Source organism: Corvus moneduloides, chromosome 15, assembly GCF_009650955.1.
Source record: "Corvus moneduloides isolate bCorMon1 chromosome 15, bCorMon1.pri, whole genome shotgun sequence".
NCBI lineage: Eukaryota > Metazoa > Chordata > Aves > Passeriformes > Corvidae > Corvus > Corvus moneduloides.
Genome location: NC_045490.1, coordinates 8001282 through 8027887, shown reverse-complemented (window position 1 = coordinate 8027887; position 26606 = coordinate 8001282). Strand labels below are relative to the sequence as shown.

General features: G+C 42.4%; 1 protein-coding gene across 6 annotated transcripts in view; it reads right to left on the bottom strand.

The window, feature by feature from the left end:
- Positions 1–26606, bottom strand: part of COL23A1 (collagen type XXIII alpha 1 chain) — a 188619-nt gene that overhangs the window by 48351 nt on the left and 113662 nt on the right. For all 6 annotated transcript variants that reach the window (XR_004243198.1, XR_004243199.1, XR_004243200.1 and 3 more), the window contains exons 3-4: positions 9545–9589; positions 1815–1822 (exon numbers count right to left, since the gene is read on the bottom strand). Coding sequence is in view for 3 of the 6 variants with exons in the window: in XM_032124947.1 (XP_031980838.1) it covers positions 1815–1822; positions 9545–9589 (53 nt within the window). In the remaining 3 variants the exon portion in view is untranslated. The remainder of the gene's footprint in view (positions 1–1814; positions 1823–9544; positions 9590–26606) is intronic.

The window sequence follows — 26606 nt, the reverse complement described above, 5'->3', positions numbered from 1 at the left end:
ACTAACTTATGACAGCCAAAAGAATAAAATACTAGAACAACTGCTACTAGGGAACAACAGAATTGAGGATACAGTTAGAGCAGTGTGATGCTGTACATGTAAGAAGTAATCAATTCCTTCTGGCCAAAATCAAGAAACAGAAGAAACTAATAAATGCAGTACTGTTGAAATAAAATAATATTGTGGTTCTGTGGGTTCTAGGACTTATTTTATATTATGCTTAAAGAAGTCTCTGGCAAATACTACTTATACTAAAAAGCAGGATTAAAAAAAACCAAAACCAACCAACCAACCAATCCCACCCAAACCAAAATTAACTAAACCAGGAGTTGTCTTTCAAAGAAGGGCAAGGGGAGAGGAAAGGAAAAAAAAGGTCTTGTTTGTGTTAAACCTCTCCTGTGCTCCATTTGCAATTCAATAGTGCCGTGGGAACCAGGAAATGAAACCAACTAGAGACAAAGAAAAATTAATAGTGCACCATATGTTGCCTGTGTTGGATCGCCATAATAAACGTGACCAGACAGCACACGTGAGGCAGCAACACACCCGGCTGCGTGTGGGCTGATAACAGCCTCTGAGCACAACCCAGCAGCTACACAAATCCATTTCAAACGAGCCAAAGTGCTTCAGTCAAGGCGAAAATGTCTCTTAAGTTCTATATATGGAGTTTTAGTAAGGCAGTATCCTCTTTATTTGTAATCCCAAATAATCGTTTTGCTCAACCCCCTCTTAAGTCTTTACATTAAAAAATGAATTTGAAATAGAAGTAAAAATTCAAAGGGTTGAAAACCTCAATTAAACTCACAGGCGATGCTGCCAATCCCAGGAAAACCAAAGCCACGATGCTGGGACAGCCCCTACGCTTCATGTGCACTCCTTGTCACCAAAACAAAACTGGAAATTTATTAGCCCAGGAAGAGTTGCCAAATTTATTTTCCCTAAAATGAGCCCTTTTCAACCCAGTGGGGCTCTATAGGAAGAGAACAACATGAAGAAATGCCTCTGTTGGTGCAATGACAGACAAGGAAATGTGGCTGCTAACAGCCTGCACCTCTCCTCCTCCTCCTCCTTTGGGGGAAGAAAGGTAGAAAACCAGAAGCACCTAATACCCATAATTTACTTTTTAAACCAACCCTCAGCAACTTAGAGGGCGCAAACAAAACATACATTCTCACTCCAAAACCAGCAGGAGAACAACAGATTTGGATGTGGTGGCACAGCCAAAGGCACATCTGAACATTTGAAAGGAGGAGTTAACACATTTTCAACTATTACCCCTTCAAACAACTATTTGCCCATAAATTTTCTGGTTGCATTGGTAGGAATGCTCATTATTCTACCCAAGACTTCAAAGAAAGAAGCAAGCAAGCTATGGTTTTCCCTCTAGCCCCCCTTATGAGGCAACCAAACCCATATTAAATGCTGGAAACACAACAGATAAGAAAAGCAAGACAGAGCTTTAGAACCAATAAACCCACTAACATGTTAAAATATTAGTACAGCGCTCTTTCTGTTAAATAGAGGCAGACTAAAGAACTCTCTAAAGGGAAAACTTGTTTTTACTGAATATTTTCTGAGTTTAAAATTACTGGGAGTCCCTTGAGGCAGCAAGTTAAACATTTTAAAATTCACCCCCACACATACCCCCCATTTCTCTACAATCACAAAAAAAAAAATACAGCAGCATCTGGTACCAATTTTGTTTGCAGACACACCTCTACCAAAAAATGCTGTGCTTTTGCAAGGACACTGAAAGGCAGGGGAAGGGGAAGCCTTAACTTTGTTGATCCAACAGTAAAATCCACGATACTTACTGCAGGTCCTGGAAAACAAAAGAAAAACAAAGAAAGAACGAGTCAGTTACAAAGAAGAAATATAATCTGATAAAGCAGCACATAGCAGGAACCAACATCAGAATGATTTGGGACTTTTCAGTCTAATTCCCATGCAATGACTTTCTAGATACACTCAGCACCATCCACGTCCTCCTGTCACAAGACCATTTGACCTATGCTGCTGGCACAGCAGTACTGACAGGGTAAAACCACTCTTTTCCCATCTTTTCCACAGCACGATTGTTTTCTCTCCTCCCACAATACCCTGGGCACCTCACAAGGCAGGGCCCACATGCAGGGCATCAGGGCCTTGGGCACCACCTGTGGCCAGCAAAAAGGAGACAGACATGGCCAGAAAAATGTGCAAATTTTTATTAATAAAATCTGTATTTTCACCATGGACCTTATTTACTCTTCAGATAAAGGAACAGAAGATAAGCTCACAAAAGCCAGAGGAGCAGTGTAGTAGGGACCTGACAAGGACAGTGCTACTGCTTCCACAGACCCCAAATGTTGCTGTTGGATGGTTCCCATCTCTCCCTGACCTCAAAACATGTCACACAACCCCACAGCCCTGTGTCACCCCCGCTCATGTTCAGAGGCAGCCAGTGGACTGATGCACAGTGCCTTAGCTCCAGGGAAACACCCCTCACACCTGCCTTAGGCTTCGGCTGCCAGCGGCACAGTCTGAACCTGGCATTAACAGCAGTAGAAAAAGAAACATTTCCCCATATTCCCCAGCAGTGCAGGGTGTTCCCCACCAGCCACACCAATTTCTGCAGTTTTCCTACTGCTTTCCCAAACTGGTGCTGCACTGAGGTGAACGCTGAGCCCTAATCCAATGCAATCCACATTCCACTCCTGTTCACGAGGCAGCCTATAGCTCTGTTTGGGATCTCTTCATGCTCTGATTCTTGCCTGATCAAAACCAGAAACCAGGCACAATTAGGAAAGAAAAAAAAAATGTGGGAAAACTTAAAATGGAGGGGGGGGGGGGGGTGGAAGCTTTATTCATCTTATGTTAATCAACAATATTATTCAAGAAGCATATTTTAAGCCAATGCCTTTTCAAGGATTTTAAAATTTGTTTTAAAATTAAAAACATTACCAAGCTGAATTTTAAAAAAAACCAAACAAGCCTAAGAATGAGGAGTGGCAGCAAGTAATGACTGGCAATGCACCAAGAACCATCCCACTGACCTGTGTCTGTCACCTGAAGGGGGTCAGTGCCACACAGCCACAGCAGAGTGCCTGGCCACACCTGGGGCAGGGACAACCTCCACGTCTCACTCCAGGCCACAAGCACAGGGGCTTAACTTGCTCTCCTTGGTTTAATTTCTTCTGAATACAGAAGCCAATGGCTCTATGCCAATTTATTAACTGAGAATCATAAACCTGATTTATTAACTCACTTACACCAAGCTACCCACAAAAGCCCTTTTGTAGAAAAGTCAAGAGTAAGTCTCAAAGAAGTGGGCAGGAAATTATTTTAATATGGGATTTCAATCATGTACCAATTATAATCTCTTTGGAATTTGTTGCCTACTTTCCTTTTCTCAGCTACTGTTTTTTTCTCTCCAACATGTGCAGGCAAGTGCTCTTTCAAAGTGCTTCCTCCTCCCAAATCCAGGAATCACAGTTGAATAGGGGGGTTCTGTATATGCACCCTGGGATGTTCTCCACCCCCATCAGTGGAGTTACACCAATCTTTCACTGTGCTGTTGGCGAATTGAGGCTCAATAAATCTTCATTAAGGCATAAAGTGAAACCTATTGAACTGATCTTTTCTCCTCCTAAGAACAGCATCACTTTCTGGTTTGCTGAACATGTTTTTAACAGCCCAGCCACAAGGCACTTGTTTCCTATAGAAGAAAGTCAAATATTTTGCAATTAAACAATAAATAAAGAAGCAGATCCTGTACCCAGGGGCTGCCCCTCATCCAGCCATCTCATCATTGTGGACACATTGTGCAAGAGATATGCTCTTTTCAAAGCAATTTGCCAGAATTTGCTGCTAACCATTTTGACTAGTGAGAATCAGTTTGAGAGGCTGAAAGGAATAATCAAATTCTTCTTACAACAAATAGAAGTTGGAAACAGCCTTTGTGTATTGAAAACTAACTTGGGGGCTGATTTCAGAAGGAAGAGGAGAAAGACAAAAATAACTTGCAAATGCACAGATTTTGGTCTGTGATTGATTTACCCTGAGCAGGGATGATGCTGCTATAACCAGGAGGGAACAGCTTGTGCTCAAGTGTGCAAGGGCATGGAGATATTTGGAAACACCAAAAGATTCCTTAAGAACATGGACAGCTGTGCTAGCAGGAGGTAAAAATCAAAACTCATTAAAAATTAATGACCCAGATTTCCTGATTGACCAACTTTAATGTTTTGTATCTCCAAAGCCCGAGCAGATCACAGTGGCATCATCCCCAGCAGTACACAAACATATGGGAAATGACAGGTCACAGTCATTTATTTCCAAGTATTTTTTCAGCTTGGAAATTTTGGGATAAGATATTTCTGTTAAATCTGCAAATCATTTATCATGCAAGCTCTCCCACCATGAGAGGAGAGAGCCAGGCAGGGGAAACAAAACCAGCCAAACATTCCCAACAGCTCAGGAAGAGTCAGAGGTGACTTTGCTGCAACTCTAAAGGGCAAATAGCCCATCCCCAAGGTAGCAACCATGCATCTGTGGCCACCTGAAGATGTAAAAACATTACAATACAAAAAAATCTGTATTAATACATACCCACACAATATGTATATACATACACACAGAGTTATTAATTCAGGATGCTGGAAGGGGAGTAACTGAGTCATGGGTAACAACAGAGGAGGACAACTGCTACAGTCATAAGGAGTCACAGAATCTAGGAAAAAGTATTTGTCCCTGTGTGGTGACCTCTAACTCCTATCTATGCCTGGGGCACGCAGTGAATATGCTCTCCTAGCAGAGGCTCATTACTGAGAGCATATGTGGGACAGATTAGATTTGTCCTGAAGTTCAGCAGAAAAAGAACTCCTTGGGTATGAGGTTGGCACAGGCAGTTCATAGTGAGAAATATGGGGAGCAATAGAAATCTCTGGATAAATACAATTTTCTGTGTGATTTATTCACATGCAGCTCATGTGCACTTACTGAATAACAACTGTATATTTACACTTGTCCCCTCAATCACACAGCCAATGGGTTTGAAAGTGTAAATCTTGATATGTAAAATATGGGGTTTTAAGTACATGTAAGGCTGGGAGAAAAATAACCCTTCCCTGGATAGAAATCACTTTTTTTTTCTTTTTCCTTTTAAAAAAGCTTTAGATTCTTTCTTGTTCCAAATCAGAATATTTGCACAAACAGAATAGCTGTAAGAAAACAGCCCACCCAAAAAAACCAAGAAATCCCTTTGGATTAAGTCTTTGTTAGAAGTTCAAATTAAGGCAACACTTGTAGCATAACATAAATTTGGAAAGAAAAAGTCATGGGTGGTGAGCAGGAGACTTTTACCCCAATTCACCAATTTCGACACATTTCCCCAAAAATTGCTTTTGAAATAAAAACATTTTGTAAACAAAGCTTTTTCTACCAGAAATTATGCCAAGTCAGGATTTTCCAATGAAATAGCACTTCATCAAAAAAATGCTCTTTCAGGCCCACCTGTAAAGGCAATTTTGTGCCTAAAACCCCCAGCGTTTATCCCCCTGGGCTGTAGCTGTGCACAGCTGATGCAGACAGGCGCTACGCAACACCCCAGCCATCAGCTTTGGCTGTTTGTGTCCTGAGGCAGCTCTTGCTTCATGTGAGGAGAGCAGAGTCTTACTCAGAGACTCCCCAGATTGAACATTTCGTGGGGATTGTCTCCTGCTTTATCTTGAGAGATTTTGAGCTTCGGATCAGTTTTTGGATCAATCTTCAACTCAGAGGAAGAAAGCAGAATGATATTACAAGAGACAAGTACATCATCTCCCACCATCTACTTGTGCAAAGACTTTGAACCAATACTTCAACTAAGCTCCCAAATCCTGGATCCTATTCATCCATCCTTCAGGAACACCCCAGCATGGCTCAATCGTTAAAAAAAAATAAACACAAAGCCCTGTGAGGGCTGTGCATCCGTGTCCCATCCCACTCACACAGCACCAGCTGGCAGCAAGAGGGGAAGCAAAACCTCCCAGGTCCCTGGCAGAAATCCTTGTTATTTCACAAACGCTCACTCCAACAATTGAACTGCTCCTCACTGGGACATATCACATTGAAAAAATAAGCTAACATGACATTAAACCTGATTTTGCCTTCGGCAAGGAAAAAGAACTGCATCTGAGATGAGCAGGCTGGCTGTCAGGACCAACCATGACAGCAAGTGCTGCAAAACCTTTCTTCCACCCCACAGTGAGAGAAGACTGAATATCCCACATAAAATGGTATTAAAATGTGTTTTTATTTTTACACACAACTTCCATGGGTAGGTGCACATGGGTCTTCGAGGCTGCGCTTGCTTTCCAGCTGGAAAAGAAATTGCTGATGCTTGTCTGCAGGAAAAAGGGTGCTGAGACCCTTGTGTCTGTCCTGGCAGGATGGGATGGAGCTCAGGACATGCTGGACCAGACCAAACAGCCAAAGTGACACCTCTCCAGGGAGGCTGCTGGTGTGAATTTCCTGGTCTCATGGTAGCAACAGTGGGATAAATTGGTTTTTAAAAGTAGCCTCTTTTACAGTGGTTGTGCCCAGCTCCAGGACTGCTCCTCTGCTGCAGCAGTGATTCCCATGGGACCAGATGATGAAGAGGGTAAATAAAATGGGTTGGATAAAGCCATTTGACTCAATTACTCCCTGGTTTGTTCAGCTGGTTTGATGGTGGCAGAAACACTCCCCCAGGTACTTGATCCTTGTGTCTGAGGTCAGGGAAGGGATGACAGTGGGGACAATCGTGCTGCCACAGGGAGCTCAAGCTGCCACCAGAGATGTGAACCTCAAAGGAAGGCTGGGGTTTAGCACAGCCCTCTCTGCCCTCCAGGGCTCCTCAGGGGGAAACTTGTTGACTTTATGCTTCACTATAGCAAAATAAACCACCAAGCCCAGAGGCAGGAATCCAGCAGGACCCAGTGCCTGCCCTTGGCGGGTTCTGGGGGCAATAACAAATATTTTTTGAAGCATGTGCAGCCAGGCTTGTCCCTCTTCCAAACAGTCTAAATAGTTAAATTTTTCCCTCCAGAACTAGTTTAAAAATTAATCTTTTATAGTAAGGCACATATCTGTGGAAGAGAGCAGTTGTCCCAATGCATTCTCATGATGATGAATTCTTAGTTTAGAGAAACAGAGCTGTTGGATTAATTTATTTTATCTGAATCCATCATGGCAGAAGAAAAAAGCAAAATTCAGTCTTGGTTTAAATCAACAGGAGGGTGTGATTAAAAGGGACAGGAATATCTCTTAACAGTTTCTCTGCTTGTTTCTTAGAGATATACATTGAAAGTTTCAGTATGAATCTGAAAAGGTTTTTCAACATGACCATTTCAACAAATGCCAGAGAAAAACACTTCCCCCTTGGCAGGGCTGAGCCTCCTGGCTCTCCAACAGCCTTTGTCTGGAAGCTGTGAAGCCCTAATCAGGCAGGGTCCCCAGGGACAGACACCAGCATGCTACACAAACAAAGTTTTAGTCTCATTTATCAGCTGTAGCGAAGGAACAAGGACCTGGTTTATGTGTGGTCAGGTTCTCAAACAAATATAGAAATATATATTCAAGTTATCTGGAGAAACAAACATCTGGCAGCTCAGCCAAAAGCAATACACAGCGGGATGCCTGCTCCCTGGGTGTCTATCTGCAGTGGGCAACCCACAGGCTCTGCACTGCATTCCTTGGATTTCACCCTTCGAGCCTGGCTGAGTGTGTGGCTGTGTGCAGTGGGTGGCTGCTGCACTCTTCTCTATTTTCCTCCTCAGTTGCAGAAATGCAAAAAAAGTTGTTACTAAGGTTGGAAATTTTTTTATCATCAATAATTGATTTCTTTTTTTGTTTTCTTTTATAATGCTTGTTTTCTTGCTGGTTCTGCATTGATTCCCTGGCAGATTTCTGCTTCATCAGAGGGATGCTCAAGTGCATTTGCAGATGTGTCACAGCATGAGGGCAAATGATGCTTTTCAAAAGTTTTGCATAAAGCAGGGAGAAGAGATTTAAGGGCATGTGTGAGCTCAGTGCTACCTCCCAGGTTTCTGTATGGACCAGAGACACGTCTTGCACAGCGTTTACATAAATGCCTGCATATAAAATCAGATCCATTGGCTGACATCTCCAGCTGCCCTTGGTTGAATGCTGTATTCCACTGTGCCCCTTAGAGCCCTTAGCTGATACTTAAAAAACAACCAAAAGAAGAATCAAAGCAGTCTGATGGCTCTTCCTACAGCCCAGCTGCTGGGAAAATGAAACAAATTAACAAAGCTGGCTGGGATCCACCACCACCCCATCAGCACCCATCCCTTGCCCAGGAGTAAATCCCTGATGCTTCAGGAAAAAAAAAAAATCTCAGAAAACACCTAATGCACTCTGGAATATCATCAATGGAAGAGAAGGGAAATGCCTGCCTGCCTTCCTTGTCCATCAGTTCATGTGCTGCTGCTGGTGTGCAGCACAAATCCCCTCAATTTCCTTTCCTCAGAGTTAGAAATATTGTTCAAAATATTGGTGATCAGAAAGTTATGCTGCCCATTTTGAAATCCCAGTTGTGAATTTTCTATAGTGAGAGGCAGCAGAGAACAGAATTCAGCCTCCTCACTAAATGAAAATCCACTGACTCCCGTTCATTCTCTCAGTGTTCAAGAACCTAAGAGCTGGGACATGTAAAATTTCATGTGCTGCTTTCTGGCACATTGAAGCAATCCCAAAAACTGCCTGGCTTTCTGGGCACACCCCTGTCTGTTTTCCTCAGAAAGAGCAACTCCAGCTGCATCTCTCCCTTCTCCAACAGCACTCAGACCCAACAGCAGAATGTAAACAGCACTTCCCTCCAGGTGAAACAGGGTCAGTCCTTTCCCTTTTCAAAGTCAGGGACAAAACCCCAAACCTCACCAGATCCACCAAAGTGTCAGAGACACAGAGTTACAGTCAGCTCAAATGAAAACCCCAGAAAGGCTGCTCTGTGGTTTCACCTGGGCTGAGGGTACAGTGATGCTCAGGGGACCTGCTCAAGGCTGGTGGCTGAGGTTTGGTTATCCCAGACTCCCAAATGCAGACACCAGCACCCTATGGCTGGCAGGCAATGTATGGACACATCCACATGCAGAGAACAAGTCAGTGCACACCTCCCATCTAACATGGCTGGGGGATTCCCTATTTCCATGCTAATGCACTGTCCCTCGTCAGTGCTGGAGGGTGATGAGGCTGAATACTGCAAAGAGAAATGGAAGGATGGATAAAACATGCAACAGCTGTGGGTGTTTTGAGTGGAATTTGTTTGGTCTTTTGTTTTGGTTGGTTGCTTTTTTTCCTTTTTTTTTTTTTTAATTTGTTTTTGGTTTTTAGGGTTTTGGGGGTTGGTTTGGGTTTTTAAAAAATTTTTAATAAAACTCTTCGTATCCACCACAAAGGACGTAGGAAGTCCCTGTTCCACAGCCTGGTAGGTGGAGGTGACTGGTGTCATTGCCCAAAGGCTCCCATACCACCCAGTGACACCCCCAGGGCCCCCAGTGCCATCGGGACAGGTGATGCTTACCGGGTTCTCCACGCCGGCCAGGCTTCCCTCGCCTCCCCGGGGGCCCTGTGGGAAGCAGAGAGCACAGGGTTAGTGATGTCAGATGGACAGTGAGTTCAGGAGAGTATCTACCACATGTCCTTCCCTTTGGATCCATCTCATGTCTTCCTCCCTTTCCCAAATACCAAATAAATTAGTCCGCTGCACATCTTAATTACCGTGTTTTTTTCCCCACAACATAATTTTGGTGAAAAAACCAAGATCAGGCTCCTAGGCAAGCTGGGAAGTAGGTTTTGAAGTTATTAGTATTGCTTACACAGTAGAGGGAACCAGGTCTTATATGCTCCAAAATTCTGGGAAAAAGCCTTTGTCGAGCGGGTAGCATTGCTGCGCAGTCCCTGCGTGCTGCAAATGGCTGATACAGGCTTGCAAATCACAGTATTTAAAGTATTAAAGTGAGGAACATAAACCTTTATCTGAGTCAGAGCTTCTTCTGTGCAGACTGCTGACACAGCCTGGATCTGGTCATACATTTATAATTCCAGTTTTAAAGCTTGTTCGTATTCTTACCATACCGGGCAGCAATGGCTAAGGCATCCATAAAGTGCCAAAAATGACAAAATACTCTTAATTAAGGAAAAAAGGCACTCAAACAATAAACACTGATACAGAATACTGCTCCATGCCAATGTGTTGCAGCCTCTCTGCTGCAGCCAGGATTCCCTGCAGGGCACCTGGAAGCATCACTTCTCCCACAACATGTGCATTGCCAGGCTGGAAGAAAAAGCCCCTTTTTGCAGCCTTCTGCAGTGGATCAGCCAGCTTGGGTGGAGTATTTGCTGAGCGACAGCAACACTAACAAAAAGCAAGAACTCGCTTTTTATCTGAGAAACAACACTGCTCCCTCTCCTTTCTGCTGGAAAAGGATGATAAACAAAGATCATTAAATATTTCTGCACTCCTATCAGAATTTCCCCCGTTGCATAAACATTTCTGTGCTCAAACGTGCAACTGCATCTCCAGAATTTCAGCCACGGCCTGGAGTACTCCTCTTTGAAGTTTGGATACACTGTCCAGCACTCCCCCTCCCAGCCCACCACAGAGCTCCAGCAGGCCCCCTGCCCCCAAATCCCACTTGCTCCCTCGCTATGGGATTGGCAACCTGCAGACAGAAGCCCCAGGTAGTCACAGATGATTGGTAGAAATGTCTACCACTACTCCCTAAGTAACTTGCTCACAAGTTTCTACACAGAAGACAAAAAAACCCCCAAACATATTTGCAGCCTCCCTGAAAGCACATTACAGCCAGGAGAAAGGTTTACTCCCTCCATCCCCAAGTCAAGTGTTTTGGAAAGGAACCCCCAGCTCTGATGAAACACCTTTTTCAACCTTGGAGATCAGCTGTGACTTGAGCAATTAAAGCCCCTCTACGTGCACCACCCTCTTGGCTAATTTTGGGGGTCTTACCCCCAGGCAGAGCCTCAGCTGCCTTCAGCCTCCCTTGGAGTGCAGGGAGTGCTTTAAACACCAGCCTTGCTTAATCTTTCCCTGCCTTTCCATGGACTCCTCCTGGATCTGTTTAATCTAAAGTGGCTTGCTCAGTAACCACTCTGCTTTACCTCTTCTGCCGGTGGCAGGCAGAAAGCACAGGGTGCTCCTTAGGGAGGAGAAAATGTCCTAAGAAGGTGTAGGAGAGGGAGGCCAAGTACTTAAACAAGTGAGTAATGAGTTGGTATTGATGCTTTTAGGCAGCTTAAAGGAGGGTTGCTATCAAAGGGTGAATGCACAGAGCTCCCACATAAAGCTTAGGTTGGAGCCATTCAACTGAGAATGTGAGAAACCTGCAAGAAACCAAAGATTCTGTATAAAGAGGAACCTTAATACTAGGTTGGGTTTTTTTCAAGTTTAAGGGATTTCTTAATACTTCACAGCACGTGGGAAAAGTTGGCTCTTGCCTACACCAACACAGGTTGTCCAGAGAGATGGTAGATATCCTATCCCTGGAAACATTCAAAGTCAGATTGGATGGAGCTTTGCCTGACCTGATCTAACTGAAGATGTCCCTGCTCATTGCAGGGGGATTGGACTAGATGACCTTTAAAGGTCCCTTCCAACCCCAACTATTTTGTGATCTTATAATTCTTTCCCTATAGTCTTCCAGGAAATTTGTAAAGTGGGTGCAGCATATGGAATGACAAATATATTTTAGAGATACTGCTTATGGTGAGTGTAAGATAAACCAAAACTGAGAGATGAAAAAATTAAAAATCCATTCTCATCTGTTTTACTGCTGCTTTTATCTGAGAGCAATTTGCTAAAAAAAAAAAATGTAGCATTTTGGAAACTACATTTAGAATCCTGCTACCATTCAGTAGCTGGGTTAGGAAATGTCTCTGAGGAGAAAAAGTTTTGGTGGGAATTAAAAGGAAAAATATCAAACCCAGTATTTACTTTGGGCAAGAGTTGCGAGTGTGAATTCTGTGATACAGAGGTGGGTGAGCAGGACAGAGACCTCCCAGCTCCCACGGGAGAGGGCAGCACATAGGAACAACCCAGGAGTCATTAATGCCATCTGCAGACTCAGACTCTGCAGATGTGATAAAGTCTATGGTCTGCACAATTGGAAATTATTATTTTAGCAATTTCTAGCTTATTCTGGGGGCTCAGCTTTGGATACTGCTTAATGAACTGGGTATAAAGTGAATCCATACTGCACTTCTTGTTTTCAACCCCTTTAAGAAACTACAAAAGAAATTAAGGAGGCCTGGGAATTTGCTTGAAGATAAATGTTCCCTGTAAACTGTTACCTAATGACTCCATCTCCCAAGACCTTGCAGTCTGATGCTTGTTCAATATAATTAAGATTTATGTTGCATTAAAGTAAATTGGGCAATAGCCGAGTCTTTTCTTTTAACTGCGCCAGCCCCACTGTATCAGTTCTGGGAGTCCTTTATTTACATTGTTACAAAAGAGAGTTTTGGAGAGGAGAATGAATACAAAGCCTAACAGTCTATTTTTAAACAACTTGTCACGTTCAAGCTAAACAGCTTTAATCTAGGGCATAATATTCAATTTCTGACAACACCATAAGTTTCCCAGTAAGATGATAGATTTAGTAACGCTAAGACAAAGAAAGAGAATGAAATACATTGATATTTGAAAATATTATGAGGAAGAGATGATGGATGAAAGAATAGCTCCTCAGAAACAAGGTAAAAAGTTCACAGTAAACAGATTCACAATTGCTGGGTAGCAGCCACTTATGTCATCTACTGTGGGCAAGTAAATGAAATATTAAAAATCAGCATCACTTTATAGTTCACATAAAATATTGTCAAAAGCCAAACCCATGTACTTGTCCACAGTACAGTAAATAACCTTCATTTGAACTAATTTACCCACTGCAAGTTGGGCTGCTCGATGAACACCATAATCCATCAACACCAGGACAACAAGCACTATGTGTGTTTAATGTCTTTTTACCCTGTATAATTAACCCAAATCTAGTCCTTGACCCATGTTCCATGGCTGAGAGGCTGCATTGCTGCCTCCCATCCCTTCAGCTGGATGGATATGTTTCTGCCTGGGCAAATTACTGTTGGGCATCAGGTAAAATCAATGTTTGTCGAGGACAAAGCGAGTTTAAAATGTTAGCAAGAAAGAGAGTCCAGCAAAACCTTGCTGAATACCAATGTTTTGTTAAATGTTATGCCAGTGAAGCACATTTTACCCAAGAACTTGTAGCACCAACTTGTGCTCTTCCCTTAAACTTCTCCTACGATTCACCCTTTTCCACTGAGAACGTTTACACAGACATGTTCCATAAATCTGGGTCCATCTCTTCCTTCAAGCCATGTGCTGCTGAGGCTCTCAGGGACTTTCTTTTTTTGTTACGTTGATCCAAAGAAGTAGCTGGGAACAGCATTCAAGTAAAAACCTTGGCCAAGTGAAATGAAGACCTATCTTAGTGGATCTTTAGACCAGAGGGTTTTTTCCCTTGCAAGCATGACACAGTGAGCTGATCATGTTGTGAACTCTCAATCATAAATATTTAGGTTATTTTTAGGGCCTTATTTTCTAGAGGAACTCATATCTAACACATTGTGCTCTAACATGGGATTAAGTATTACACCAATTTTACACCACTCATGTGGTTGCACTTAAATTCTTTTTTTTTTTCTTTTATGAGCTTCAAATGGTTTAACTTGTTTCCCCTTCTTCCCTTTTGGCATTTTTCAAGTTGCTTTCAATATATCAGCATTTTTTTCAGTTAAAAATGAATCAACCAGAAGAATGACTTGAACAAATTGGTTGGTTCAGCCACTCTCAAAAAGTGGATTTTTTTTTTCATATGGCTTCACTTAGAAGGAAGGAGAACTTTGCAGCAGAGCACCGTGGGGTCTGGTATAGAGCACAAGGAAACTGTGGCCCCGGCCTAGCTGGCTGTTTCTGCACAAAGGCCAATTTACTTTCTTGTTCCCTGAGGAAAAGGTTTATGGTTCATGGGCAGAAGTCAGATGTTGTGATGCTTGCTCAGCTGATACTCATCAGGTATTCAAGTCAGGCTGTGGCTCCGAGACCACAGATCTGAGATTAAACAGTTTTGGGTCACAACATTTTGCGTGAACCTTTTTGGCTTCGGATTCCAACAGACTCAAAGATTCAAAGCAAATACCAGATGCAGATTGGAAACATGCAGCACCTACAGTCTGCAGAAGTTTTCCAAATAAAACAAACAAAAAAGTAATATCTAGACTCATTTCAAATTTGGCCCAAGTGCCCCAAAATCTCTCTGAGATCCTGGGCTACATTATGTCTTAGCAAAAAACACCCAGAGAGCAACCTCTAGTTGTTAGCTGGGGAGAGCTCCTTGCAGTTCCATCCCTGATCCAGTTGCTTTCAAGGCACAAAAGAAGCAAGAAACTGTTTTCCTTCTTATACCTTCAAAAACATCTTCCTCACAATGCACTGGGGAGCTGCGCTCAACCTCAGGGAACAAAACATCTGCATCTCAGGACCTCAGCACTAAAGGCTTACAGCCTCAAACTCTTCTTTACCTAGAGCTAAGCTAAAATACAGGGTACCCCCAAAATGAGGGCTATCCAGGCAGGGACAGGGTGCAGTTTTAAACTGTTCCAACAAGATGCAGCAGAGCAAATCCAAGCCCCAAATCTAACATTCAGCAGCACCAATAAAACCTGCACACAAGGTGTAGCAGCTTGAGATGACACAATATTTCAAGACCAGGGAGAAATTTAGTGTGCTTAAGTGTATTTTTACCTGCAGCCAGAGAAGTCCCCTCTTACCCTGGGTGGATATGTGTTGCAAAAGAAATAAAAATAAAATTCAAGCTCATTCAAAGTGTGAAATGATACATGCACACTTACTGAAACCAAAGCTCTGATTATGCTCCATTTAAAACAACCAAGATGGTGCCACTCACTCCATACTCTGGATTCCCCACCCTCCACCCCTAAATAATATTTTTTCTTTTTTTCCCCACACCCAGGGACAGTTTCTTCAAACAGTCAAGTGCATACAGCTCTTTTGTTTAGTCATCTGGGCATGAAGATAAACTGAATTTGAGACATAAATTAAGAAGTGACTGGAATAAAGCCACAATTGCACTTACATCAAACATGGGATTTTTCTTCTCTTGTTATGGCTGGTCTTACTCAGGCCGTTTCCAGATAATACACTGGCACAGCTGCAGTGCAGGGCAGGAGCAGATGTTTTCAGCATTTTTACATTTTTAAAACAAGAGGATGCATATTTTGGCAGCTGTGGGGGCTGCTATATGCAAGGTAAAAAAGTTTTCATGGCAGATTTCAGTTTTCCACATCTGCACCGAGACAGCTGCTCCAGTACACGTCCTGGACAGAGATGGGAACTTCGAACATCTTTCAGAAAGTGTCTATGCACAAACACGCACACATATTTGGTTTAATGTTTCTTTATGAGAACAGTGACAACCTCTGTTCATTGTCCCCATATGCTCCTACACACTTAAAACACTTAGAAAGATTTAGAAAAAAGTTCAGGTCACAATCTCTTCAGAGACTTACTGGTTAGGCAAGTCAGACATAGCTGTATCAATCTGGAAAACGAACACAGACTCATTTTTCTTCTACGGATACAAGCTAGAAATCCAAGTAGTGATAGAGCTGGGAACAGAAATGATGCCAAACTCACATTGCATTTGACTGAAATTCATGATCTTTACATTATCTTCAGCACCAGGTAACTGAAAGCAACACCGCCCAGAACAAGCGATGAGCAAACGGACACCCTCGAGGTCTTTTTCCTGCTCAAATAATTTCTAACACAAAGTCACCTCTGGGAAGAATCAAGAGGTCACCAGCAATAGATTTATTCAGCAGATGAAGATTGCTCTACTTGAATCACTAAATCTGCCTCATGAAACACCAGCCTGTTTACCAACACAAGGAACAGCTGCACATCTCAGGAGCACCTCTACAACACAACATAATGGTGTATTTCTTGCAGAAATAAGACAATTTTCTTTTTTTCTAAGAACTGCAAGACACTTCTGTAAGGTAAGGGAGATAACGAAGCACTTATTTCTTCCTTCAGCTTTCAGTTGCAATCTGACATTTAAACAAGTTTGACATGTTGGATTACAAAATCTCTTGTGAAACATTCAGATCTGACACAAAGTACTTGGGTTTTGATGAATTGCATCTTTGGAGCACGGAAGTACTCAAAGCTAATGCGTCTTATCTACAATCAGAATTAGCCATTCCAGAGCCAAGGTCCCACAGAGAAAAAAATAAAATACTTTTTGTCATTTTCAATATGTGAAAAACAAGAAGAGACACGAGGAAGTCAAGACTTCGAGAGCAGCTGAATAACGCAGTTCCTTGGATACCTAGAGAAGATCCCAGCGACTACAGAGAAGTGTATACATTGGAGACTTTAAGCAAAAACTCACATCCTTTGTATTTATGTTATTCTCACACTTGCAGACAGTCTGTGGATAATGCCCCTTCTGGCAGGATTTTCCACCCTCATTGTTTCCCAGTTTCCTATGAAGGGGAGCCCAAGCTGCCATGTGCAAACCATAAAGGGATGGGGCCAAGCACATCCTAAGAACACGCCCACAACCATCACAGTAATATCACCAAGAGAATTTGCTTCTATGTTACAAATTAAATTCAACATAAAAATCAAAGTTTTCCTGTTTCCAGGCTCATCCAACACTGCACTTACATGTGACTATTTCAGCATCTCTAAAAAACCTGTTAAATTCTTCCTCCTGTGGCCTTCAAAAGAAACATTTTTCTCCTGTGTAACCCTCTCTCCACCCCAAATCTCCTGCATACACAGAAGGCATTTCCTACACGTTTGTAAGAACTACCTTGTTTTCTACACCTTATTCCACATGCATCATCATCTCTATAAAGAGAGATCAGGAATAGCCTATCAAGCAAATATGAAGCCAGATTCTGGAGCTACTTCTACTTCCATTATCTGCATTAACCCTTGACCAGGGTTGCATGATGCCATATGCTTCAAAAGACAGGGGAAAAGCACATCTTAGTGAAACAGAACTCCAAGCAAAATGCAAACAGCCAAATCCCCTCCATGCAGATGAAGCCTTGTAAAACGTAAGTAAAAGCTGTACAAAACAAAACTAAAAAAAATCACATCATTTTGTCACAATGTCAGCAGTGTCACACAAAGAGCTCTAAGTTACAGATACTAACAAGGCTGGCTGTTCCAAAATAATTGTACCCAATATAAAACATCCAGTGAAACTGCCACACAGTCTTCAGCAGAGTTAAGTGATGGAAGTTAGACACAGGTGATCCTCCTCCCAGACACTCAAAATTAAATTGATGTGTGAATTCATTCTGCCCTGAATTATCCAATAAGCAGTTAATCTAAGAATCAGACTAATTTAGGTTGGAAAAGACATCTAAGAACATTAAATCCAACTATTAACTCAGCACTGCTAAGTCCCTAAACCATGTCCCCTAAATGCCGCAAAAAGCAAGCAGACCATCTGCAAGCAGAGCTCCTGACCCAAGGAAAAAGAAAAAAAAGAGAGAGAAAACAAAGTCTTCTCTCTTTTAAGTAGAAAAAATTTCAACAACAATGTGAACTTGTAAATACAATGTATACATGCCTCAAATATCCTCATTTTTGGTTTCTACTAAAATAAGCAATTTTTAGAACAAGCATGTAAATCTCATTTTTGCCACAGAAGAATAAGGCTGGGGTCACCCTGAGATTTCTCTGGGTACAGCTGAGGGTGTCGCCATCGTGGGAGAGGACATGACATTTCTTGGCCTCTGGATTTTTCTTCTCCCTTCAGCTAATATGTTTGCAATAAATCTTACAGGAACTTAAGCTCTAGCTGTACATTTAGAGCACAACTCAAATTCTTTGGAAATTATAACCTTTTGTGAAAGGGCAAGTGCATAACCATATATTTGAGGGATACAGTCTCTGCCTAATGGTGTGGGAAATTGTCTTTTTTATAACCAGATAAGTTCTCCTCTTTTCAGTATTTCCAGACAGGGAAAGCCTGGAGAGCAGCTGATGAAGAGCACTGCAAAAGTAGAAGAAAAAGATTGAGAATAGAAGATCTGAGGGAAAAAAAAAAAAAAAAAAAGAGCAAAGTAAATCGAAATCCAGAAAGAGTCTTCAAACGTAATAGAATATCCCTACACATCATGTCAGACCAGCCTTGCAAGGAGATATCTTCCTACTTGAGATACCTCCTGGAGAAGAGAAGTCAACTCTCAAACTTGTGGAAGCTTCCCATGTCGGGGCTGAAATTATAAAGGAAAAAAATGGCAAGTGAAGTGATTCCAGCCCCAGAGCAGCAGAAACAATATACTTTGTTCTCACAAATTGGGACCAGGTAAGTTGGCACAAGGTCTTTGGCAAAAAAACAATTTAGCCTCAAATTTGAGACCAGAGCAATAGTATTAGATCACTTACTCAGACGTAAGTTGTGAGCAGCTGTTTGGCTTTTCTTTCACACAAAAGCTTATACTGTAAAAGAAATTCCTGGCCCACATTCAGATGCTATATTTGCTCATAAGCAGTGTTTCTCATTTGAGTCCTGATAATGCAATGAAATCAGTGATGAAAAATTTTTACAGAAGAGATGCAGAGGAAAAAAAAAAAAAAGTATCTCTTTAGAAGTACTTAGGTCTTGCTGTTTGCTAAAACTCTTATTTTAACTGCAAATATAATTAAAAGTACAAGTGTCTTCTCTCCCTGCTGACCTTGGGCAAACACCAGATTGACTGTGTGTAAACAGTTTGCTTTCCCACCCATCTGAGATCCTTCCAACAAAGGAATACATGAACTCTAATGAAAAATACAGTTTCCATTCTATAGGCAGAACCAGCATGTGCTACAGCCATATTCACTCCCCAGAAAGAATACCGTGTTTCCTGTAGCAAGCGTGAATGATCAGAACAATATAATCCCTTTTACTGCCTTGTACCTGACCTACATTGCACAGCTTCCAGCAGAAATAAACTGAGGCAGTTGCAGTTAAAATTGCCAGATGAGGCCTAAATGGCCACACTTAAAAGCTCTAATAAATAAAAGTAATTAATGACTAACTTAAGAGCAGCATTTGTGTATCAATTTAAAGAATTAGGCTTCCAGCCATAATGCTAATCCATGTCAAGTCTGAATTCAATTAACAAGCAGGAGCATGGTGGCTAATACAAAGGAAGTGATTAGAAAAAAAAGAAAAAAAAAAACCAGAATAAAACCAAAGGGCACTTTCAGGCTGGGTACAGGCTGCACAAGCCTCTGGGCAACCCCATGAAATACAAAAGTACTCCAGAATTTAATCACAACTTCCATCAGAAGGCAAGACAGCTCTGACCTAAGATACCTGGCCACAGAGACATGAAACCTCCCCTTTGGCCATGCCCAGCCCTACATGACCAGGCTGCAGACAGCAGCGTCAGGGTGAAGGAGTGCTCGCTCCGGGCTGGGAGTGTGGATGCTAAAGGATATGGTTAGCAATGAGGCTGACTACAAAACAGCTGTAGGAAAATCAGAATAAAAAAAAGAGGTGTATCAGCACATATAAAAACAGAGTTAAGATACCAGAGAGCCTGCTGACACTTCTCTGGCACATGCCATGCCTCAGAGGTGGTTGGCTCGAGGTGGGGAACAGGTGCAATTAGTGAAATGGGATGAGCCAACACACACAAATTTGCAAAGGCAAATTCTGTTATGGCCCCTTCCTGCCATATTCCGGGCCTGATCTGGCCCAGAATTCAGTGGCAATGGTTGTTTCTATTGAAGTGCAAAGAGGAGATGATTTATTGCTCACACATCTGGGAAATGTTTCAGTAACAAGTTCATTTTAGACCAAAGTCTTCTGGGCCAGTATGTTGCACCACAAGTCGCTTCCAAGCACGCGCCTCAGCCGATGCCTTTACGAGACGCAGGTACAGTGTGGGGCTCTGCACATTAAACCCACAGACTACCAAAAGGAACTCTGTAATTTGCTTAATGAGGTCATTTGCCTACTCAGTGTATCCTATTTGATGGCCAGTCTGGTTTATCAGAGCGAACTAGTCTGGCAAACAGCTCAAAAAGCCGTAATGAAGTGACTGACTGCTCAGCTGCTTCTTCCAGATGCTTAATTCATTACCAATTACCCAAATGCATCTTTCAGAGGTATTTAGACCATTTTCAGCTCCAGAGTTTCAGTTGTCTATAAAGCAACAGGCCTATAAATCTTTTTACATGGCAGCTAAACCTATTTCCCACTTTAAAGTAAAAAAAGCAGGATCAATAGGACAGAAAGGCAGCAGTGTGGGAGGTGTACAGCATTTTTCTTTTTTAATAGTGAAAAGCATCTTGAAGATGAAATGGAAAATTTAAATTATTTCTGACAATCCCAAGGTGCAAATTTTTACCTGCAGATACTTGAATTGTGTCATCTGTGCTTTTTAGAGATCAGCTAAACAAATGCTGGACTGCCAGTTTAACTTACCAAACGATATCCAGGAAAGGTTCAAAGGTTTAGCAGAGATGAGGTATTGTTGCTCTTTAAACACTGAGATGAGATGAAAAGAAAGAGGCAATTATTCCAAGCAAAGCCATCCAATATGTTACTAAGTTTGGATAAGACCATCAGTTTCCACTTGTATTTTAAAGAGTCCAAGTTTGGGAAAAACAGCGCAAAACATGGTGAAAGAAGGAAAACAAGCCAGAAAAATATGAAAGGGAAAGACAAGAAGCATCTGACTTTCTTTTGGTGTAAAGGACAAGTCCAGTGGTGAGGTTGTATGGACCTGAGAGAGACAGCATGACATTTTGGCACAATAAGGGACAAAAGAGAATCAAGGAGCAAGATTTCACTTCCCAAATATGTCAGTTTGAGACTTAATTGAAGCATTTTATCAGCCTTTTTCTCCACAGAGCACTATTTTCTTAGTCATGTGCTCTAGGTAAGATTTTGCCAACCCTCCAAGTCTACCTTGTTCTTGAAAGACGATGAAAAATCACAGGTTTCTCCTCAAAGTGAAGCAGCAGGGTTGCCCTACATCTTACATAGATTAATACATGATGCCTATTGTTGGGTCTTTCCAAGATTTTAACTGAAATCAGACCTGGATTTTAAATGCAACACAGTAAGTCAAATCCTGCTTTCAATTTTACTTTCTGGATTCCAGGATACACTTTTACACTATTGATATCCTGGATGTAATTTCACCTGAGGATCTAAAACTGTTTCAAGAAGAAACCTTGACAGTCTTGCACGAATACAGATATAATGCCACTGAATTCTGAAATGGAGTTAAATGCAGCCTTTGAAAGAGCAGTTAACCACATAGTGAAATGTAGCAGATGGAAACTAACACTGAAAGCAGAAAAAAAAGGAAATCATGTTGGTAAGGGTCAGAGGATTACAGTGTTTTCAAGCCACTGCTTCAGATGGTGTTTTTTCTCCCAATAGATGAAAATTTTCTAGGGCATCTGGCTCATTCCTCCAAGAATTGTGCTGGTGTAATTTGATTATTCATCAGTACTCGTAATCAGCCTTTCAGCATTTACTGCATCCATAGATGAGTAATGCAGAGCCTGTTTGTGTTGCAGACCAGGACTTTGAGGGATTTAGGGAGTACTAAGCAATGAAGCTCAGTCTGAAGTTGAAACCAAATCCCAATGTTTCCACACATTGTAGGCTTCAGAAAACATTCCAAAAATTCCCACCCTAAGAGTAGAAATACCTATAGATCCAACAGGGTTTTATAGAAACTAAATATGGTTCTGTAGAACTAAGGTAAGAACTTAGAATAACAAAAAAATGCCATTTCCCATTTCCCCTTCCCTCCTCCCAGATTGTTCAACAGTCTCAGAATCCATTCTGGGTTTGGATTTTCCAGCTAATTAGAAAGACCACACAGTCAGAGTAAACTCCCAAAGTACATTTTGCTTTGCAACCACTTGTCCACATTATGCTAGTGCTACTCCCAGTCAGCTCCATCCACAGCTGTGCATCCCCTGCATATCCCACCCCCACCAGCAGCCCATGGAGCAATGCTGCCATGCAGCAAGAGCAGGTATTTCACACCACATAGTCCTCAGCCACTGCAAAAAACCGACCCTAAATTAATCTGATGCAGAGCAATGACATCTACTGAACTGGTGAGCAAGAAATCCAGTCCCCAGCAGGGAACTCCTGTGTCCCCAGGAAGCATCTGCTGCCACAAAGGCACCTCATGGGAGTTTTGAGTTGTGTTGGACACCACTGCCACATAGATGTGAGTGGTTGCACAGACCCATTACCAGGAAGACCACTGAAAACATGGCTAAACCTTGTCCTAAACCAGGCTTTTGTCTGGGAGGGAGATGTTCCCTCACCCGGAGGCAGAGGTGCAATAACCCAAGTTTCCCAGGTGAAAGCAAGCTCTGAAGAATGACATCTGGCTTCTGCACAACTTGGCTGTCAAACCTCTCTCTTGCTGATGTTTCTGTTTCTTATCTTCTTGCTTGTGTTTGGAGCTCGAACAAGTGAAGGACCTGGCTGCTGTGGGGGTCAGCCCCCATGGCCCCTCTGCACCCTGGGCCCCAGGCAGGGAACTCATCTGGGCACCTTCCCCATGGCCAGTCCAGTGCTGGGCACCATCCAGAGTGCCACAGGCCTCCCCTAAGCCCTGGCATTGCTTCATCTCTATTTTCCTCAAAAGTGACCCATAGTCTTCCTCTTGGAGATGAAAAAGAAAATCTTACTCTCAGTCACTACTCTGCCACTTCTCTCCTTTTTGCAGCTCTCTATACCCCTCCTGCTGCTGACAAAGATTATTTCCCACCTTCACTTTCTTGTGTGTTTACATTTGCTGTAGTACCATAAAGCAGAGTAAATTTTGCAAACACTCTGCCTGAATCCATATAATAATAAATCAGATCCTCCAAGAAACTATGTGTCACTTGTATAAAACTGAAATGTTTAAACCACCCTCACCCACCCCCCCCCCCCCCACCAAATTACCACAGCTGCTTCTCCCCTCCCCTCCAGCAACTTCTCAGCCACCTCTGAAAGCTGTTACTGCTCTGACTGACAGGGGGGACATCAACAGCCCAACACAAGCTGACTGATTGACAAGCCCCACTCCTTTTAAAACTGATTTTGCTTAGTAAACCATTTAAAACATGTCAAACAGTTTCAACAGTTCCCTGTGAAACCACTGTCAACTCCATTCCCTCTGGAGAAGGTAATTATCTTGTTGGGGAACAAATGCTGAATTTCTTTTCCATAATCATTTATTAATTGTTCTCATATTGAACAATTTACTTTGGTATATATAATACATGAAAAATTTACTTCAGTAAAATAAATAAGATCCAGCCCTTGGTCATATTGCTGCAAGAGAAGTTAATTTTGCAGAAGTAGGGAAGCCCAGGGCAGGAGCCAGCTCTCACTTGTCCACAAACTGAATGGGAAACTGTAGAAGGTAGTTAGGAAAGAGTACCTTTACAATAGGGGAAAAAAAAAGAAAAATATAGTCCCAGACTACAGATATTCATCACAGTTCACTCTGAGCATTTATTGTACTATTACTGTTACAGCAACGAGGAGACTTCTATCAGTTTTGCAGAGGACAGGCATACAGAGCTCCTGTTCTAAAGACACTGCTATTAGATGATACCTACATGACAACAAAAATGAGTTTCAATAGGAAATGGGTAGTAGAAAAAAAAAAAGGATAAACAACAACTCAAGTATGACCATAAATTTCCCATGGTCACTTAACTTCGGCAGTAGTGACTGATTCAGATTTTATTGTATGGTTTTACAACCATGAAGGAGAATTCACTCAATTGTGTAGATGCCACCTCTTTTTTGAGTTCTTCAAATATGAAAAGGTGCCTTTGAAATTTCAGGGGTATGGGTTTTGCCTGAAAAAACAGAGTTTGATGCTTATGGGAAGGGTAATTTTATGCTTTTACAAAAAAAAAAAAGTATTTTAAGCCACAGCAGGAAATTGCAAGCAACTAATGTAAACGGGACACTTGACAATCACTAGAAAATATTTACACTAATATAACTATAAGTGCCCAAAGGAAACAAACAAATGCCAGAAACACAACTTAAGTTGATGGAATGAGAAATAAACACAAGAATAATGGATGAGTTCAGCCCAAAACCTTCGTGCACACATGTGGAGCAGTCCCTTCTCCTCCAGTGCTGTTCCTGCATCTCCATCTCCCTGGTCCTACCCAACAGACTCCACTGCAGATGTGCCCTGGGATATGTGAGTGCCTTCATTTAAGCCATTGTAAACCTCAAAGTTTGGCCCTAAGTTGCCCCACAGAAGTTTAGACTATATAGTAAAAAAAATTTCTTCACTGAAGGGGTGGTCAGGCATTGAAACAGGGAATTGCCATCCCTAGAAGTGTTGAAAAGGAGTGTGGATGGGGCACCTGGGAACATGGTTTAGTGCTAGATTAATGGCTGGACTCAATCTCAGAGGTCTTTCCTAACTGTAACAATTCTGCGATTCCATGATTCTAAAGCATTTTCTCATTTGAGAAAGTGATGATGGAGCCCAGGAGAGAGAAGTAGCTCACGGGGACACCGTAGGAGCTTGGCCCCCCTGAACACTATGGAAACTAGAAGCACTCTTAAGTCCATAAAATTCTCAGCTTGGAGCAACTGCAAACCCAGTGCTGCTTTGTTGTTTCCACGTGGCTGCACTGATGGTGCTGGAGAATCACAGAATGGGTCAGGTCAGAAGGGACTTCAGTGGGTCATCTGACCCAAGGCCCTGCCCAAGCAGGGTCATCCCAGAGCACATGGCACAGGATTACGTTTGGACAGTTCTTGAATATCCCCAGTGAGGGAGACTCCACACCCTCTCTGGGCAATCTCTTCCAGTGCTCGGTCACTGCACACTGAAGCTCTGCCTCACGTTCAGGTGGACCTTCCTGTGCATCAGTTTCTGTCCATTGCCTCATTCTATTGCTTGGTACCACCAAGAAGAGCCTGGCTCCACCCTCAACACTCTCCTTTCAGATACTTACATATATTTATGCTTATATACATTGAAATCGTGCATTTTATGGGGCCACAAATACCCACAGTCCATACTACTCCTGAATCAAGTTGCACAAACCCTGAGGGCTTCATTTGCACCTGAAAAATAAACCTGAACCTCTTTTAATGGGTGTTTAAGCAGAATCACTGTGACAACCTGAGAAATGGCTGAGAGACACTTTATTCCTGAAGTGCTGCTGCACCATGGCAGCAGCTCCTGCCCAGAGTTAAGGAGGTGATAAACACTCATGCTGAGTTCGGCACAGACCAACATTGTCTCTGGTTTTAGCTCTTGTTGACAGTGGATGAAATCCAGATTTGGAGCTGTGCATCCAGAAACTGCAGCTTGCTTTTGGAGCCTGAGCCACTGTACTCTGCATTTAGTTGGAAACCCTGCTAGTGGAATCTATGGCAGCATGGCAAAGGGGACAGGAGCACCAAGCCACCACTCTGGACTCATTCCACAGCATGGCACAGTCCGGCCAGCAATCCAGAAATACCCAAACATGAGGTTTGTTTTGCTTGTGGGAGCTTCATACCACAAACTGCTTAATTTTACTCTGTGTTTTTGGTCTGCTGTCTTGTTCTGGAAGCTTTGCAGAAGCTGTTGTGTCTCGGATATGCACTTTGCAAAACAGAGGAATTTCCACCTTGTCCAGTGAAAGGCAGAGCCCTTTCAGCAAGTCCCTCGGACATCGTGGCCATGTGCACAGAGCAAGAGCCAGCAGAAGAAATTAATTCAGCACATAAGGAACAAAGGATATCAGGACTGCCAAGAGAAATATTAACTTTTCTCAAATGTGTGTTTGACATTGGTTTAACCATATTAATTTGCATACAATGCACATCTTGCACAAAATTGGGTGAACTAATGACAAAGTGGGTAATTTCACAGAGCAAACTATGTCAGGGCACAAAAGTTAGTTTTTCATCATAAGACTTCAGGTATTTGAGTCCCCTTAAAGCAAACAAAACAGGATCAAACAAGCCTAGAGCACTATCACTTCCCAGCTAATCCCAGATAGAAACCTGTGCTGAGCACAGGTAGCAGCTCTGTCATCCATCCCTCCCCTCTCCACCGGCTCAAAATTCCTGAAAATACCCCAGCCCATTTGAAAATGCCCAGGATGAAAGATGCTTGACATATTTTCAACTGCATCCTCATTTACAGCAGCCCCAGACTCACAGCTGTGCTGCACTAATCCCCAGTTCAGCCATCCCCAACCTCTGCCTTTGCTGATTACCCCAACCCTGACCTGCCGAGCAGTGAGATTTAATCCTCCCCTGAAATGCTTCCAAGCCAGATTCAAACTGCCAAGAAAAAGTCCACATTCCTCAATTTCCATCACTCTTGGCTATATGCTTTGTTGGCTGAATTATCTTAATAGAAATATGTAAGTACTAGAATGTGAGTGCATGTTTATCCCCACCTCTGGAGAGAAACCTGCCTTGCCCTACAGCCATCACACCCCAGGGAGCTTTTTTTTGTCCTTGTGCGCTGGAGATTTGCAGATTAATCTCACCAAACCAGCT